The following is a 20,000-nucleotide window of genomic DNA, read 5'->3' on the forward strand; positions in this document are numbered from 1 at the left end:
TTAACAAACAGGGATACGCTGTCATTTTGACGGTGGTGGGAGCTGCACTCTACCTTAATGGGCCCGGCTTGCGATGACAGATAAGTTTAGCTAACTACCATCCAGCTCTACCGGCTACAATGAAACAGACTGTTATTGTTTCCAACAGGCCGTACAGTAGCCCTGTCCATCAATAATGCTATGAATCATGTCTCTCCACTTGCACTGGCTCCCTCGGGGGCATATCTTTGCTTTTCCCCTAAATCTGGGCAGATTTCCGTGCCGGATCCGCTAGGGTTTTGTTTTTAGCACAATGAACGGCTAGCTCATATTACTCTGCAATAGCAGAGTGCAAGAAAACTCTCCCCACATTTGTCATGAAAAAGCTGGGGTTTCAGGTGAGCGGAGACATGAGAGGAAATGCACACGCCATAGGATAAAGGGAGCTTTTGGAAGGCCTTCACAAGTTTAATGTGTTACTGTTCTTCAGCGCTGTTAACACATATTATCACAGCAACTGAAAGCACCATGCGGATCACGTCGATGTTAAATTGGATGAGGAGTTTGCTCCATACGGAGCTGAGGTTGCAGCCCTGCCGGGGGAGAAAGATAAAAAGAAGTTGTTCCTTTAGGCTGCTTCATGCTGGTTTGGAGGTGAATTGCTTCTTCAAAATGCCCCCATTAAACTCGTTCTTAAATATAGGCTAGTTTGTGAACGTGTTCTGGTATGTTCTCTTTGATTCTGCTCTCACGAACAATTTAAATTTGCATTTCCTTAGTACTGACGCAACAGGCTGCAAAACCATTCGTCATGTTTGATTTTTCATGCTGAGAAAAAGCGAGTCGAAAAAGAAAAGATACAGACAGTTAACATTTCAATTACACGCAAGCTTACATGGACTTGTTTTGAGGGCTGCACTTCGGAGAAAAGGTTCACAATACGGAAAGCTGCAGTTTAGTTGAGGGACGAATTGTGGCAACGAAGAAACTTTCCACGTGTCACTCAGAGTTTCAATGTTTGACAAACCCTGATCTCCGTGTTTTTGATTGGTCAATTGTTAAACAGATGGGAGGGGAAAAAAAAATAGAACTGTGGTCAAACGAGAGCGGCAAATATCTGATGTTGAAGCCAATACCGATACGTTGGAGTGAAAGTATTTCAAAAAGGCAGATATTTGCTGATGTTAGAGCCATATTTAATTGCCTTTCCAAAGTTAATTTCAAACCATGACACTGATGAATAGAAAGCAGCTGTGACAAATCTCCCTCTAACATGAAAAAGATGGTAGTTTAACATCATTAAGATGTCACATTTGCATCTGAGCTGAAGGTTAATATCAGAACCATGAATTTCAAAAAAAAATTGAAAAGTGATGTTACATGGACGTTGTATTTTGGCGCGTGATTAAAACTGCCAACCAAGAGTTTACCAAGGCCAAAGGTGACACTTTTGTGTGTGATGATGTTCATCACCCCGATATATATTTGACGACCTGCCTTGGAATGATAAAGAAACAACTAAGAGTTTCTATACCTTCAGCCAGCGTTACAGAATTATGAATTTGGTGTGAAATTACTTTGAGTCAAACACAGATTACACATCTTTGGAAATAGTCGGCGATTAATGAAGGCATAGCTTGCAGTGTTTACATTGGCGGACATACCTGCTTATATCTGCGAACTGATCTGTCAGGAGAGTGAAGATATGTACACTTCCATCCTCCCTCTAACTGTCTGGTTTGCAGCATACACATTATTTTACCACCTTGGGGAGAGATTCTAAATATATTTTACCAATATTGGAACGTGAGCTTGTCAGTTACTTTCTTTGGTTTCCCCAGGAGAGGGATGTTCGATTTCATGAGCTGTATTTGCCGCGGCTTCAAAAACAGTGTTTTTTTTTTTTTTTTGGTTTGCTTTTTTCTTTTCTCTCTTTATTTGCTGAGAGCATCGTTTCTCATTTTAGAAAGCCAGGATGCAGCACTGACCTCTCTTAAAGAAGTGTTGAACCACTAGTGCTCCACACCTCCTGCCCTTCCCCCTTGCCTGTCACTTCAGACAGTCTCTCTCTCTGCGCTAAACTCCCTCCTTAGTCTCAGGAAGTGGTAGAGGAAGCACTCTGAGGCTCACAGGCTTCATTCCGAGCTCTCATTGCATATTCATAGTCCCATCAAAAGCTGACGGTATCAGGATTATAAATGGAAACAATGCATAACACATCCAAGAATTATTTTTTCACAGTATCACCGTTAATACCGTTGTAATTGCAGAAAATATTTAAAGGTCCCAACATGTATGTTTTAGGCTACCAAAAAAGAAGATGGAGAAATATCAAGTCTGCCTTTGACCGTCAGCTTAGAGGCCATTTTCCCACGAACTTGAATGACTAAAACACTTTTATGCATCACTTCACTGCCACACAAAAGATGTAAAGACACTTAGCAGAGCAAGTAGGAAATTGAAGGGCTGCAGTTTGTCATTAGATCTGAGAGCAGTGAAGCAGAGCACTAAAGTTTCCCTAACGCCACTGTCAGGCATCGTGGACGTTCACTGTGCCGTGTCACAGCCACATTGCATCGGGCATCCCACCAGCCTGGAAACCACTAGGCCCTCTTCAATAAAGCATGGAGGGAAAGCAGGGGGTTTCTGAACTAGCATTTCCACTTACATTTGTAAAATAAGGGCGTCATCATTTAACAGCCTCTCTTTGGAACAGACAAACAAAGACTTTTATGTAATTTGCCAGATATTTCTTTTGAAATAAATTATTGTCAAAAAGAGCAGTTGCTTTTGAAATATGCCATGTTGCGAAACGCTGTGTCACAAACATCCAGTTATATACCTGATTAATATAATGGAAGAGGATAATTGGCTTGATGAGGTAGATTTATTTATCTACTGGTTTGTTGTTAATAGTGCAATGATTTATTTTTTTTTAACCTCATCAGATGTATTTCTGAGGCAGGTCGTAGGAGGTGAAGCTCAGCCCTCCTCACATGTTGTGGCCAATAAAAATGGGAAAAAGGGTTTCTTTGAGTCACAAATACATAAAGTTATAAAGACAAAGGTCAGCTGCTTTGATCAGACATGGAGACAGTAATAATGCTCTTGTTATTTTCTGATGCATCAAGTTTTATGTGACAGTAAGCTGATTTTCTTTGGGTTTTTGAGGATGCCGGATACATCTTGAATTTTGAGGGACACAAACAGAATTTTTCTGCTTTGTCATCCATGTAATAAATTTGGATTGAATTCAGGGTAGCCTGTGTATTTCAGTAATAATGTTTTTTTTTCATGGTACAAAGAACTTGGGGAGATTCAATTTTATGGACAACTATCATTAAAACCTTTTCATTCCCTCTAAACTTGAGCACTTTGAATTCAAGAAACATTTATTCATTGCTTCGACTCTGAAGCTTTGTTTTTAATGGGATGGTATTAATATTGACTCTGCTGTAAACTTTACTGTTGCTGCTCTAATAAATATTTAGTTACATCCATCCATGTAATTATTTGATTGGTTCTCCGCCTCCAACAATATTTAATTTTATAAGCGTGGTAATTTTATTCAGTTATTTCGCAGAGGCAGAAATCAGATAAAATACCATCTACTGATACTACATACATGTTCTACTCTGTATTGTCTTCTTTGTAGCAGCCAGATCAATCAGTTCGATCCACCCAGGAGTAACGATATTTCAAATACTCAAAAAAAAATGGAATCTGAAGCTGATGGATTCTTCGCCCCGTCCTCCTGCTGGTTAATAGCCTGTGTTTCGTGCTGAGCAGCCATGCTCTGCAACAGCTGGGGGTTCAGGCTGGGAGGGAGACGGCGGCCGGCAGCGCTGCGCTGCTGAAAGGAGGTAATAAATCGGTTTCAGCTTCCTGGGGCTGAAGAAAGGTGGTTGAGTCTTTCGGGGCTTAGGGTCAAATTGTCCGGCATGTTGGCCGCTGATAGTGGAAGGGAAAAAGGAAAGGAGTGGGATGAGAGAAGGAATAGGAACAGGTGAGGAAAGGGGAAAAACTGGACAATTTTCTTTTGGAATTAGATAACTAGAAACATGTAGGAGGGGACATACGGGAGATCTGGGTTGTTGCAGGGTCTCATTCAGCCTCTGCTAACGTTCCCAGGGAATTTTGTGTGCCTTTTCCCTCACAACGCTCCCGAAACCACTGCAGAGAGGCCTCATTATTCTCACCACTCCTCCACTAATTATCCTTTATCATTAAGGGGGATAATTACCATTTCGCCACCTTACATCCATGTTGTTTTTTTTTTTTTTCAGGCTCCGAGTGACACGCAAGGTTATCAGTAGCAGCTCAATTGCAGCCTCATCAGCCTAATTATACGATTCTCACTTTTGTTATAACTGAATGGGATGTGGATCCCGGTGTTGTGCCTGCGAGATGTCGGAAAGGCAGCCAAAGAACCTGAAAATAAACCGACACGCCTGTTAATTAAAAGGCTTTGACTTTCGCTGGAATATAAATCAGAGGAAACCGGGGCTTATAAAAAAACTGCGAATATCTAAAATACCAGCTCGCTTGTGCAGAGTTAAGTATAGGGTGCAGCATTAAACTAAAACCTTCAGGCAATCCTAAGATGTAACATGAAGATCTTCCGTCTTCATGTTCTTGACGTAACTCCTATAATGCATTTCACAAAACTTTTGTATGTAACTTGATTTTATGGGTTCTGTTTTATTTATGCAAACATCTATTTCAATTGAACCCTTGGCATTTCTTCGAACTAATGAAGGACTGTTGGCAGAAATAGGAAATATTGTGACAGAAGTCCTGTCATCATCATTGGTATGCACAGTAGTCTAAAATAGAAACTTTACCAAAACTTTTGCCTCAGTGCGCATAAGACGCTTCTCAGTGCCTCATATTCTGATACTGTATAAATCGACAGAAATTTGAACAGATTATTTAAATTAAAAAACAAACAAAACAATTTCTCTGACTTCTGGCTAAGTGTTAGTTTCTGATTTTATAATTTTTCCAATTAAATGAGGTATTTTTTCTTTTGTTCCTCTTTATTTCTACATTTGTTTTAAATGTACCTCTTATCTATCTCTTCAGATATTTTTTTCCTGATACCATCTGTGCATTCTTTTATAAATTTCATAACTTTTCTGACATTTTAAAAATGTCTCATTACCGCTTTTCACCTGGCAGTTTCCTACAATGTAGAAGTCAAATTAAATGACTGAGAAATAGAATGACTTTTCAGTGTAGAATTATCACAGACACACTGCAGGCCAGCTCTGCAGGATATCTTCCAGTGTCTCGGACAGTTTGATAGCAGTTTATCCAAGAGTCTAAATCCTAATGTGAGTTTGAGGAGCCAAACGTCTTCATCATCTATGAAGTTCAACACGGAAACTGATTGATCTCAGCGGGGGAAATTCACAGGAGCTGGCCTCCTACACCAGGAGGGAAAGGCAGAATCAGGGATGGGAAAGAAAACCCCGGGGAAGAGACAAGAGGGGAAGTGAATGACGGACAGCTGGGTTGAGCTGCGGAATGTAACGCCACCGACCTTGCGACACACGCGATGACCGTTCTCTTTGACCCCAATTACTGGAGGTGTTTTTTTTTCACCGGCTAATCCATGGCATGTACGGTGGCCCCTCCGCTGCACCGCTGAGATTTGCTTCTTTGGCTTGTTTTCCCCACAAAGTCAAATTTATGACAGCTTAGACCATCTGTTTGGGTGATGACTGAATCTTTTACATTCTGGCATTCATAGCCACAGCAAATCCCCCAAAAGGAGGCCTGCAAGTGGCCTTTACTTTGTCATCATTCTGTATATATTTCTTTTCCTTAAATTATCAATTAAAATGGAAGAAATTACAATAAATGAATGAATACCTGATTTTTTTTTTTTTTAAACACAAGTCCAGCTCCTTAAAATTCAAATGTTACATTTACTTATGCATTCTTATATTCTTGTGTGCCAGAGCTTTAACAAAAATGTTTTATTATTCACTTTGTCAACTGTTATCAAAACAGGTCTAATGCTTCAGTAACAACACTTGGCTCTGACATTGTTTTTGTACGTGTTGAATTTTCTCTGATCAAACAAAACAACAATAAATGTATCAGTTTTAATAACTCTGCAACATCAAAAACAAAAGCAAGATATTTTTGATAAAAATAAGATAAAAGTAAGATAAAAGTAAAATTAGCTAAAATAAATGCACTTAATTTATCTTTTTCATTCCTATAACATTCATAAGAGAGGAGACTATTTAACATTCTTCTGTGACCCCTAGGCCCAATAAGAGTATTAAGCTCTTATAAGAATTGATAGTAATACTTTTCACTTACTTGACAGTCAAGGACATATACATACACAAAAAACACATTTTTAAAAGAAACAATCGATAAAAGTAAATTTTTATCATATTATATAATTTGGAAATTGTAACCTGCTGTACTTCATTTACTTCACTTGTTGTCCCTATAGAGGAACTATTATATGCCTGCTAGTGGCAAGGTCTATGTGATCATTGTGCAGCACTTCCCAATATGAAAAAAAGTTTACTTTCATTTTCTTATTTTGTCAAATTCATTATTTTACCCATTCAGTCTCTATACTGCTAATTCTGCTGTCAGACTGGAACCTGTCCAGGCTGTCATTGGGCAGGGTACACCTTGGACCAGTTACCAGTTGATCACAAGGCCACATACAGAGACACACAACCATTCACTCTTTCATTCACACGTCTGAGGAATTCAGGGTCTCCTGAATTGACCTATTGCATGATTTATTTTTTTTCGGGTTTTGAGAAGAATCATGAGAACTTGAGGGAAGCCCACGTAGACACGGGGAGAACAAGCAAATTCGACACCGAACGGCTCCCCGTCAGAATCGAAACAAGGACCTTCTTTCTTTGAGATGGAAGTGGTAACAAAATCCTGTGGTGAATGGGCATGTGCTGGCACATGTCTGAAATAGCATCCCCTTTGCCCTGAAGTTATTCCCATTCCTGCAGTTTTTGGCCAAATCTCCTCTAAGTTTCTCTGGTGAGGAGTTCAAAAGATTTACAATCCTGACATCCACGTTACCCTCTGGTCTTGACCAGGAATCCATGCGGTCTCAGGCGATCAGCTGACGTGTAATTGTTTACAAGCCTAGGCTTGCAAGTCTTAAAAATCCAGAGTGAAATTTGGATCAGTTTCCAGGAAGTAATCAGAAAACTAAGTTGCTATCGAGACATTGAGCTGTTTCAAAAAACAGAAAAAAAGGCATTGTATGGTAATTTCATGTAAGTTTTCAAGCGTTTTCTGTCTAATTTTGATTGCATGCTCAATAAAGCAATTTATATAGAAAAGAAAAAAATTACAGGTCTATTACTTGTTTTTTTCTGCTACTTCTGAAACAAATGTTGAGTTTTGTTATCTAATTGAGCTTTAAGAATCTTCCCCTCTGTCTACATGTCATTTTATACAATTACAGACTTGTCATCGTTTTTGATGTTTGTGATTGATAGGCTGAAAATTATTGCCCACTCTCCAAGCCAACGATTTTCAGATTTTTAAAGGTGTCTTCTTTGTACTAACTGCTCAGTCATGGAATTTTCCTATAACTTATTGGATTTATTGAAGGGGAAAAAAAAAAGGGATCCGGGATGTCGTCAGTAAAGTGATGCACCATAAGTTTTTTTTTTTTTTGTAAAAAGTCCAGGACAGGGTGTCTGAGTTCGGTGATACTCGATACATATCAATGAATCAAAATCTGTCGCCTCACATGCATAAAGTGATGGTCGTTGATTAATACTTTGGTCTCTGTTTGTCAGAGAGGATTTAAATCATATTTTGGCAAAGTATTTTACCCTTTTGCTGAAAGTGTACTTTCTCTGAATGTTTCTAATAATCAAGTGGTTTCCATTTAGCTGTGATGCCATTTCCATGTTGTTGGGAGACTGTCTGACCACCGTGTCTCCTTGTTTCCACAGAGACACTCATGGACTCCACCACAGCCACAGCAGAGCTGGGCTGGACGGTCTACCCTGTGTCTGGAACCAGTGAAAACAGTGTAAGTAGCACGCTTGACTCCTGACACGCAGTCTGATTAAATTATTTAAGCAATTGTTGCATATCTATATTAGACTGCTAATCAGCGTGTTTCCAGCATGCTGGACGTTAAGTGTGCTGTCCTTTCCTTTGTATGATGATAAAGTGAAGCTACGTCTGGTGAGTGCCAGTGTTTTGGTTTGTCACTCTTAGGTCAAAGAGCGAGCCTTGAGCCTCAGGCTCCCCAGAGTGAGCTAAATCATCTAATTAAACAAAACAAGTGGTGAAAAGAATATTGGCAGTGAAACGCCACTCAAGTAATACAATTTTTTGGCTATACACACTAGTATATGTTTATACTTGCCGGCTGTAAGCATATGCAACCATATTAATCTATTCCAAAAACAATATTCCTAAATTTTTACTGTTACTGTCCAGCAAATGATCCCCTCTCTGAATCACCGTAAAATAACAAGAAGTTACTGGACATTTTTCAAAACTCTACCAGAAATCAGCAATAAAACAATAAAAATTTGTCAAAAAGTATCACATAATGAGCAAGACTTTTGTAGAGACCTTTTGAATTAGAATCATAATCTCTAAATGCATTTCCTCATTTCAATATTTTTAATCCCATATTTAAATATTCACTTAGACCAGATCCATCTGAGACATCTTTGATAGTTATGCACAATTTAAATCTTAATTTCTGAAATGGAGTAAAAGTAATACAAAAAAATGCAGGAAATGGATCTGAAAAGTTATGAAAAATTACCCAAAAACAAAATAGTGATCATAGCACCATATTATACTAATTCTCCAAATCCATCCATCTATCCATCTTCTCCCGCTTATCTGGAGTCGGGTTGCCGGGGCAGCAGCCGGAGCAGTGAGGCTCAGACCTCCCTCTCCCCCACCACATGGTCCAGCTCCTCTGGGGGGACTCCAAGGCGTTCCCAGGCCAGCCTGGAGACATAGTCTCTCCAGCGTGTCCTGGGTGTTCCCCGTGGTCTCCTCCCAGATGGACATGCCCGGAATACCTCCCCTGGGAGGCGTCCAGGAGGCATCCTGACCAGATGCCCGAGCCGCCTCATCTGACTCCTCACTACGCGGAGGAGCAGCGTCTCTACTCCGAGCTCCTCCCAGATGACCGAGCTCCTCACCCTGTCGCCCAGGGAGAGTCCGGCCACCCTGCAGAGGAAACTAATTTTGGACGCTTGTATCCGCAATCTCCTTCTTTCGTTCTCTACCCACAGCCCGTGACCACAGCTGAGAGTGGGAACGTAGATTGACCGTAGATCTTAAAATCTTCGTTTTATATTTTAGCAAGTGCTTGCTCATAACACATACAAAAATCTGTAAAAAATAAGCTAGAAGTAAGATGTAAAAAAAAAAATCAAAAAACACTATGTTTTAAAGCATTAACATTGCTTTATATTGAAGCGCCCTATTTTTTAAATGCATTTATGATTATTCGGCTCCAACCCCTAAAAGACTCACTGGGACTTGTGAGTTCTTTTCATCTTCACCTGAATTGAACTCTCAAATTCATGGCAGACATAGAATGAGTGACTCATCACAAAACTAACTTAAAGCTCCACCTTCCAGTGTGTGCAGGGCTGTATGGGGCCTTGATGCCATTTGATTCACAGTTTTTCCGCTGGGTTTGCCAGCACATTGATTCCTTCTCGCCACATGCAAGACAGGCTCACTTAAAGCCAGCCATAGTCGCAGTCTCCTTCACTTTTTCCCCACCACAAAATTTAGACTTAGACTTCTTAGAATGGGTCCAAAAAAGAGAAAACATGTTGTAGACTTATTTGCTGGTGCATTTCAAAAAAACCACCAGATTTCATTCAATTATTTATGCTTCTGTGGTTTGTATTAAAGATGGTTCGAATTATACTCTATCATGCGCGGCCTTTTTTTGGGTTGCCGAAAAAAAAAGGAGACAAAGGCGTAGCGAGCTGCTCTTCAACAGTTCCATGATACAACTTCAAAGATGCTCAGAAATGTTTTTTATTTTGGGGGGGGGGGCTTCATCTTTCCTGACCTGAGGGCCTGTTGTCTCTTCTGCTAATTCCAACAATCAATACAAAGGCACAGAGAAGCCTGGTTTCCCTTTCTTTGGCCAGCTCTGGATTCAATCTGCAGACACAGAGCTCTCTCTCTCTTGTCTCTGTCTCTCTTTCTCTTCCTCACACACACACACACACACAAACACACACGCCAACCCCCAGGACAGTTTACATCATATCTTCCTCTCGTCTCAACACAACGTCAGACGCAGACAAACAATCCCTCTGCCCGTATTTCATAAAACCTCTGAATACTTGGTGGGAACTTCACACAGGCTACGGAGTTGAAGAGTTTAATAAATCAGGGAAAGGTCAATAAATCAGGGAAAGGTCAGTTTAGGCTTTTCTTTACACTCTGGCCAAAGTGAGGTCTGAATTTGGATATTAACATCAAGAAGAAAAAGAACAGTCCCACAACTCATCATTGCTATACATGACGAGCTTCTTCCTCTGCACTGGATGCCTGCACATGATGTTCTAATATACTGATATATATTGAATAGTATATGCAAATTCTATCAAATCATGGAGTTCTTTGAACTTTGATTCATTGGGTTTGGTAAGGACATATATCATTTTTTTAGAACATCAACAAAAGTGGCTGCCAACCGCTCATGGTTCATCCAATATGGGTTATATAATTTCTTGTAAGGTATTAAAAATGTATGATTGAAAAAAGCTGTCACAGATAAATCACTGTCATTTTTTATGTCAATAGCTTTCTTGATTTAATTATTATTATATTTACTTTTTCAGAAAAGTGTTACCGAAGAATCATTCAATCACAGAAATTTAGAAAACGAAATTAAAGATAAAGGTTATTATTTATATTTATGTTTTATCACTGAAAGAATAGTGATCCTTTTTAATGATTCTCTATATAAATGTTTGACATTGGATTTAATCTACTCCCTCTAATACCTTATTCATGTTGTGAATTTAAGATGCACTTTTTCCCCATACCAGATTATCATGATATATATTATTACCCATTAACAGACTTCTGACTATGTATGGATATTCATTTTCGATCAATTTTACACAGGCCGCCTTGGGATATCGCTCCATTCATATAGCCCTCGTATGCAATTACCAAATATCCCTCGCTTGCAATCGAACGCGAACAAGTTTCTAAGCCCCTTGGATTTGGTCAGGTATAGGCCGACCTTATCCGCGTGGGCATTGGCGTTTTTATGACGACACGTCTATTGGAGGGTAAAGAGTGAGAGCGATGTGGATGGCTTGTCCCCCATGGCCCCGGGGCGACAGGTGGAGAAACAGAGCCCGCCCTGCCTCTCAATATAACAGCAAGAGGTGCTTTACAGAAGCTATTGTCTTACACACATATATGCTCGGCTTCACGGGCTTAGCCGGTGGATCAGTAAGATCCAGCAGAGCGCCGCATCAGCAGTTGGCTTTCACTGCTCTGTGAGCTTCATGAAATGTATCCTAACTCGACACGGGATACTCTGCCGCACAATGGAAACACAAACAAGTAACAGTGTGATATTAAGTCAGTAATGTTATGGCAGTTGCTGTCGCTCCACACTGTTTTACTACAGGATATTTGATTTGATTTTTCTTTTTCTTTTTTTTTCTTCTTATCACATTTTACAATGCACTTGTAAAGTCCACCTCCCATGCAGGTTCCTGTGCCTGATTTTCATTGAAGAATATATACAAACAAAGTAAATAACACATCTCAGATTGTATGAATCAAGTTTTATTCCCCTCTTTGTTCAGGCAGGGCGTTCTTTTTTTTTTTTTTTTTTTTTTTTTTTTTTTTATAAATTATTAAAAATGACAGTTAAAATTATGTTGTCCCATAGCCAGACAACCATGCCGTCTCTGTTGTACAATATCAAGATCCTGAAAAATTGGGAACTGATGTAAAATTTACCAAACTTGAATTGATCTCAAAGTACTGTCTGCTGTGATGTTTGGAGATTTTGCCAGTGAAAGTCACTTATCAGGCGCCAAGTCAAATCTCACGCTATAACTTGTGTTGACAGTGTGTTTGGTGGGAAAAAAAAACACAAAGTGTCATTGGAAAACAAGTTTACATATTTATACTTCATTTACAGTGACAGGAAGAATATATAAGGCGCGCTCCAAATATGGCTGGAAAATACAGCAATAAATCACTCAAATCATCTGAAAAATTCTTGGCAATTTAGTACAAAGCTTTTGCTGTTTTGTGAATTCCTTTTTTTTCCTCGAGGATTAAACTTGACATTTTTGAGAGTTATCAAAAAACACCCAAGAGCCACGTCAGAATAAGTTGCCTTTAAACTGATTGAGCTATGAAAATGATATCAATATATTAAAAACAGACAAATAAAACAAATAAAAAAGTAAACAAATAAAAAATAGGTAAATACTAGCAATTATTATTATTATTATTGTTACTTAATAACTAACTAACTAAACAAATAAAGACATTTAATGATATATAAATACATTTAAATACATTTCTTTAAAAATAAATTAAATAAATTATGAAAATTATAATTGCCTAATCAATATAAATTAGTTATAATAATCATTTATCCTTTATTAATCCCCCGTAGGGAAATTTGTTCTCTGCAATTCACCCATCATGGAAGAACCATGAGCAGTAGGCATGCTGTGGACCAGAACCGGGGTAGCAGTTAGAGGTTCAGTATCTTGCTAAACAACAGTTTGACGAGACAGGATTTGGACCAGGAATGTTCGGTTGCTCTAGCTCCTGCACCACGCTGCCCCTAATGAATGTATATAAGTTATGTAGCAATGATTTTATATAGTTTATATATGTATATGTATATACATATATATATATATGTGTTTATATATATGTGTGTGTATATGTGTGTATATATATGGATCTGTAAATGTATATTTGTATATTTATATATATGTGTTTGCGCATATATATGTGTGTATATATATGTATATACATACGTGCGTATATGTATATATACACATATATGTATATATATATATATATTTATATATGTGTTTGTGCGTGTGTATACGTAAATACATATTTATATATATATATGTTTGTGTGTGTATATGTGTGTGTGTGTGTGTGTTTTCACATTGTGTTTTAACAATTTTATACAGACCTCTGAAATTTGTGGTTTCTATTTAAAATCTTACCCACTGCCTCTTAGATGAAGCTGTGATGAGTGTTACTTTGCACTAATGTACGCAGCCCTCATTTTTGCAGAAATTGGGCTTTCTTTCTCTAAGAGTCACGTAGAACTGCTCATGGATCTCGATTCAGCAAGCAGCTAACAGAATATGACACGGAGCTCATGCGAGCGAGCAGAGCAGGGTTAAGTGCTCAATGCGTTTTCTTCTCAAGTGGAGCTGAGAACTGTGTGAACATCAACTCTGACCTTTTGACCTCCTCCGCCTCCTCCTCCTCACCGCTACGATGAAGTACCGACAACAGCAGCCATTTAGAAACCGTCGTTCAGCTGTAGGCAGCACTCACAGCTAATATGGAAGGAAAACTCGGGCCTCCTGCTTCAGCGGAGAACATAATGAGGAGGTGTGTGGGACAGGTTATTGTTGTGTGTCACTTATCAGCACACACAAACCACAGTGGAGATTTAAGGATAATCTCATTCATTTCATGTTGAGGTTCACTGAGAAACTATATTTTCAGGAACGTATGGCGGACAGGGTTTTTGCCTTTTTTTTTGTCATCTTCACAAATAATTTGTAGGACATATTTCTTTACATTGGACTAACCAGAGTTTAAAGTGTCCACTAATTTGCGGCAATTCGCAAAATGAAGCCTGTGAAATCATACTTTTGGAATTATGCAGGAGGAATACGAAAACATAATCTACATGTAATTTTGCGGTGTGTGTGTGTGTGTGTGTGTGTGTGTGTGTGTGTGTGTGTGTGTGTGTGTGTGTGTGTGTGTGTGTGTGTGTGTGTGTGTGTGTGTGTGGCAAAATATGGAATTGTTTTTCTAGTTTCACATGTTGTGCATTAGTAGTGGACAATGGTAATTGGAGTTGACTGCAGCAGACAGTTCTGCTTATGTCTGCGTGTGTGTGCGCATCTGTGTGTGTGTGTGTGTGTCTCCTACATGCAACTAGGTCTCCTGCAGAATTCAGCTCCCATGGCCTCTCATAGTAATTGAACGCAGAGAGTGGGTGTCATTTGTCCTCCGTCCCTCCAGGGAACACCGTCCTGTGCTGAAAGATTTCCCCATGGCTGCCAAAGAGAGAGCTGCTCTGCCTGGAGATTTTTTCTTTTTTTTTCAACTGGGTTTTCGCGCTTTGTGTGAATAATTGATTTATTCCTGTCAGTGATGAAACACTTGATATGTAAGGCAGCTTCCAGATTGCGAGGCAAGTCCAGTGGAATTGAAACGGCACAGCGGGCCAATGTGATAAATAGCTCAAAACAATGGGAACTTCATATCTTTATATCGGTGTGTTCACATGGCTGCTTGATGGCTTTGCTTCCAGATCCTGATCAATTATCGCTTGTTGAGGGTGTCTCATAGGTCCATTGTGCACATGAAATATGAGACACAGCCAGTATGGAATACTGGGCTTCTTCTATCATATTTATTTTTGATTAATTATAACTATAATAAATAAGAAGTTACTTCTGAGTTCACATCCTGCCTGTTATCATAATTAGATTGTTTTGGCATCTGTAACTCTTTCGGTCTAAGTACCACCTTTGCTCTCATTTGATTACCCTAAATCATTGTAATGAGCATCCAGTTGTTCTTCATCCTAAGAGTATTGACCTCTTGCTGATGAAGAGTCATGGCTGTCATTTTGGTGCCAACAAATCTGGTTATATTTGCTTGATGATTCAGGCTTTGTTGTATAGCTGCATTTTTGCAGGGCTTGTAACTGATATGTTTATGTTGAATTAAATCTTTCAGATATTATCCTTTATGTGTTATGTGCAAGTACTCTGAGCAATATGAATTACAGCTCATGAATTTCAAGTTTTCTTGATACAAAATGCCAGGATTTTTTATATTGTTCAAGTTCATTTATATCATAACAATATTTGCATTTTGTCAAATCAAGTAATTTTTTTATTATTCAATGCTGATGAAAAGTATTTACAGCCAGCTGCATTTTAGAATGAAATACCAAAAATGGTGCCTAATTTCAAAATCAAAATCAAGTAGATATTCTTTTAAAAGACATGTCAATATAACTCTTTATGAATCTAAAAATTACATGGTTTTAAACACTTGGTTTGAATCTGACAGATCGCAATGCCATCACTATCAAATTCAGACCAATCATCGAAACTGTACTCTTCTAGGTGGAAATTTGCTGGGGAATGGAGGAAGAACAAACTTGTCATATAGTTTAAATAGAAAATGTTAATTTGTTGTTATATAAGTGAACACATTCACTGACATATTTACAAAAGGTTCATGTATTGGTCAGACTCATGTAGGGTACATGATTCAGGCAACTCTCTTCTGCTGTCTAAGTTAAAAAAAAAATATGAAAAGGAAAAATGTGATTATGTATAGTTGGTATTAACTATATTTTGCATTCAATTCACATAGCAATTATTTTGTCAGAGTATAGAATTACATATAGGAAGAATGTTACAGCTCCATTTGACTGCGATGTGACTGGTGTCCAATGTTATCAGCCCCAGCAGAGGCGTAGGAAAGCTGGAATATCAAGCTACCCACCCTCTTTGGTGGTTGTTCTGCCCTTGACTGCGCAGACCATCAGTCACGCCGCCATTCTTTATGTCAAGAATTTGTTTCTGGTTTCAGTGCTTGATTTTGGACTGAAATCCAGGTCTATTATTGTACTAACAAACATCTCACTAACACAGTACGGCCATGATGGAAAACTTCTCTGCACATTCTTAGATCATAATTAGGATTAAAACGTCAGTTTAATTCAAAAGAACAAATATAAATTGGGATTAGCGGACAGTAGTTCCTGCGTGATAATTGCCTGCGGATGTAATAGGTAATAAAATCCAAGGACACTGATGTAAACGAACCCAAAAATGTATTGTATCTGGAAATGAATAGAGCAAAACACTGCTTTGTATCTCAGCTGAAGGAGAAACTCAGCCCAGGCAGTGTGCTCTCCCGGCTTTACAAATAAAACAGACCTCTTGTGTCATGGAGACGTATGGATTGCAGAGGTCAACTCTCTCTCTCTCCCTCTCTCCCTCTGTCTTTCTCCCTCCCTCTTCTGAAGTGGGAGAGAAGATGTTGGTTAACCCTGCTCTCAGCGAGTGCCCCCCAAACTCTGTTGGTTCATATAAGTCAAGCGGACGAGAGGTCCACCACACATATCAGACACTTACCGGGCCGTGACGTTACTGCGGTGATCCATAGTCGCTTCAACTGCCTTTTCTTATACTTTTACATCTTTAGTGGGATAAGGATTATTGACTGTTGTGAAGAAAAGGCTGGTTCCAGCTGAAATTAAACTTGATTTAATCTTGAGATCTAACTTACTTAGATTAAATTTGCTGGGCTGAGGGTGCGCAGGCATGCATGCACATGCACACATACAGTACATTCCCACACGCATACACACAGACATGCACCAATACACAGATCACATCGCAGCAATAACTGCTCTGTGTTGGGATAATTGCCTAGGCCACAAATTGGACGAATGACCTTTCTGTATTATTTATGCAAGACTTAATAATGTTTTGCTAATAAAATAGAAGCCCTGAGATCTTAATGACAGTTCTCTGGAAATGGTTTGTTTACCTGAGTGATTAAATTTCACTTGCAGGTGATTTCCCAGCAATGATATTTGTCTGTGAGGAATAAGAAAAGGGGCAGCAACAGAAAAATATATCCATCCCCTGTTTTAAGACAAACTCATTTCATCTAGGAAGTGCAACAAAAACATAGTAAAGTGACATTTACTTAAAAAGCAGCTCATTAAACAGATGTGTATTTAATTTTTAATTTAAAGCCCTGTAGGTCCTGGATGGCTGAAAATAACATTGATACTCATATCAGATAACGATATCCTGAAAGTGACTGTATCTACTAGGTTAGAATACAGCCATTGATAGATAAGTCAAATTTCAAAGTCAGCTTTATTGTCAATTTCTCTGCATGTATTCCACATGCAGAGGAATTGAGAAGATGTTTCTCACAATCCCACGATAAGTATGAAGTGCACACAGATATAGACTAATATTTGAGTAGCAGGAAAGGTTTTTTTTTTTTTGTACAATTTAGTGGAAAGGTTAGTTGACAATAACATGATTGCATACCGACAATAGCAGCATGATGGTTTTCTCATCGCAAAAAAGATGAGAAAGTGACAATATTTCGATATGTTATCAAACATAGAGAGATTGGCATTTGGGATGTGGGGGGCAGTTGGGGAGTTGGGGGGCAGAGTTCAACATCTTGGGTTTGGGTGGAATATAGGGAGTGGGATGGTGGGAAGAGAGTTCAGCATCCTGACAGCCTGGTGTATGAAGCTGTTGGTGAGTCTGGTGGATCAGGCCGGGAGGCTCAGGTACCTTTTCCCTGAAGGCAGGAGGCGGAACAGGCTGTGTGCGGGGTGACTCGCATGGCTCACAGTCGAGAAGCTTTACGGGTGAGGTGGGTGGTGTGTATGTCTTTCAAGGAGGGGTGTGGGGTATTGATGATCCTGGACAAAATGATGGACCAAATACAGGATAGAAGTGTGTCTTTCACCACATACTTTTGGATCCAAGATTTGATTTTTAAAGCGGGTGGACCTAAATGACTGAGAGTTTGATGAACTCATTTGGCGTTTATTCTAGGTCCAGCGAGGAAAGCCTCAGGAAACCCTGCCATTTTCTCGAATTAAAAATAATACATTGCGTTCAAACCCTTTTTTTTTCTTGTTTAACTTGGAAGCAACGGCACAGGAGTGGTGTGTTCTAACCTTATCATAAATACTGTGTCTCTCCCTGGGAGATTTTACACAGCACTCACTTTGTCGGCCTAGTGAACTGAGCCTCAGAGAAATCTCGAAATAAATGTAGAAGTCTGCTTTTCATTATCCAAGTGAGACACAAATCAACTCAACGTTACTGGAGTTTTGTTTATTACATGTTTGACAGTATGTGGAAGGACAAAGCCCTGTCGTACATGAAGAAATAAAAGCACTGTTTCTCCAACCACCTCTCACTCCGTCATTCATTTTAATACTGCCAGCGAGACTTTAGATACAACATTTCTATACTCTGCTCTCCGAAACATGTGTCTCGGATGTTTCCCCGACAAACCAAATCACAATGAAAATTAAAATTACAGAGTTGCACACTCGAATTACATGCCTCTTCTTAAGAAGTAAATGTCTTGTTGTTTTGGTCTTCAGCATTTATGTATTAGGTCCCAAGCCCATCGGATTGGTCGGGCATCTCACAGTGAACCAGATATTTTGGGAAAATACCAAACTGGCTTAGCCTCTGCTGGTCCTTCCGCCGCCGCAAAAATAACATCCCCTGTGTTTAGATTTCAGCCCTTCTTGTCAGGCCACCTAAACTCTGAAATTTCCAGCCTGAGGAGCTCAGGTCTTTAAGATCTCATCTTCAGTTCCTTCTTCTTTTTAAATGAGTTTCTCCATTGGCCCATTTCTTTTATCACAATGTAATTCTATTTATGTTGCACTTGTTTTGTCCCTGTCTTTCTTTTTATTGTTATCTGTAAAGTCTGTAATTGTTTTGGATATTTGCCCGAAAACAAAAAGTTACTCGTGTTACCACTGCTCGAGTACAAGACAATAAAATGTCTTATCTATTTTCTGTTCGTAGTCAAGCTTTTTTGAAGTGAACCAGAAAAAAAAACAGGTAATCTATGCTTCATAGCAGTTTAACCAGAGTTGTTGTTTCTATCATCGTCTGAGCCCAAACTCCTCCAACTAATCTCTCTTGGCAACCAGCACCAGCGTTACCTCCACCTTCAGTGCTTAAAACACTTCACCAGGCTCTTATAGCACTCTTAAGTAAAGAGCTGGTGGAAAAAACCTGTGAAAATGAAGACGTTTCGTCTAATTTCACACTCTGCGCTTGATCGTTAGGCTCTTATTATGGCCTATTTGCTTCCCTCCACTGGCTGTGATGAAAGCGGGGCAAAGAGTCCATGACAGGACAAAAAGGGGCCCTCGATCAAAACACATTTTGTTTGGAATCTTTTTTATCCCGGCTCAACCCTTCCTCCATATCACTGCCAACACTTTCCCCTGCAGTTCTCCGTGTCCGCATTGCTCATTAGCAGCAACCCCCACCTGTCCCCACATTCAGTTTTTTTTTTTTTTTTCAAATCAAACTGCAATTGTCCAAGCCTTCGCTCAACAGAAGCAAACTGTCCCCTCTTGTTTAATTGGCTCGCTGCTTCCCTGCCGCTCCTCAAGAAGTGGGAAGGTCAATGGCTGTTCATGACCTGTGATGATCATGTTAGTCGAGACAGGCCACAGGACAAACGGCTCCCTTAAACATGCCAAGCGACCACAGCACAATCCTCCTCCTCCATAGTGGAGTTCGCAAATTCATTTTGAATTCTGCAAAGCATTGGGAAATCAGAAACTTGTCTGAATTTTTTTTTCCCCAATTTTGCAAATGTTTCTTTATAACAACATGTTTTTAATCCATTCTTATTAAAATGAATTTCCGTCTTTCTCATTATCAGTATTGTTTTTGGCAGCATATGAGTTTTTTTCTGTTTGGCTTGGCTCTAAAGGTGCATTGGGCTTGGGTCAAGCCAAGCGTCACACTCACACAGATTAATTAGGACATGGGAATAAAGAACTTAATCTGTTCCAATTAGACAGTTTTGTCTGGAGAGTGTTTGATTGAACGCCAGTTCTTTTTTTCTATTCCTTTTTTTTTTTCTTTTAACAAGAGCGGTGACTTTCCTCTCACAAACCTGTCAAAATCCTCTCAAAGTGGGCACTAATT

The 20,000-nt window shown here is 39.2% G+C and overlaps 1 protein-coding gene across 4 annotated transcripts in view; it reads left to right on the top strand.

Moving 5' to 3' along the window:
• ephb2b (eph receptor B2b) overlaps window positions 1-20,000 on the top strand; it is a 133,105-nt gene that overhangs the window by 41,062 nt on the left and 72,043 nt on the right. For all 4 annotated transcript variants that reach the window (XM_086149984.1, XM_086149985.1, XM_086149987.1 and 1 more), the window contains exon 2: window positions 7,947-8,026. In XM_086149984.1, the coding sequence (XP_086006110.1) occupies window positions 7,947-8,026 (80 nt within the window). The remainder of the gene's footprint in view (window positions 1-7,946; window positions 8,027-20,000) is intronic.

The sequence above is a fragment of the Fistularia commersonii genome, chromosome 7 (genome assembly GCF_037954325.1).
Source record: "Fistularia commersonii isolate RoL2024-O1a breed Wild chromosome 7, RoL_Fcom_v1.0, whole genome shotgun sequence".
NCBI classification, from domain to species: Eukaryota; Metazoa; Chordata; class Actinopteri; order Syngnathiformes; family Fistulariidae; genus Fistularia; species Fistularia commersonii.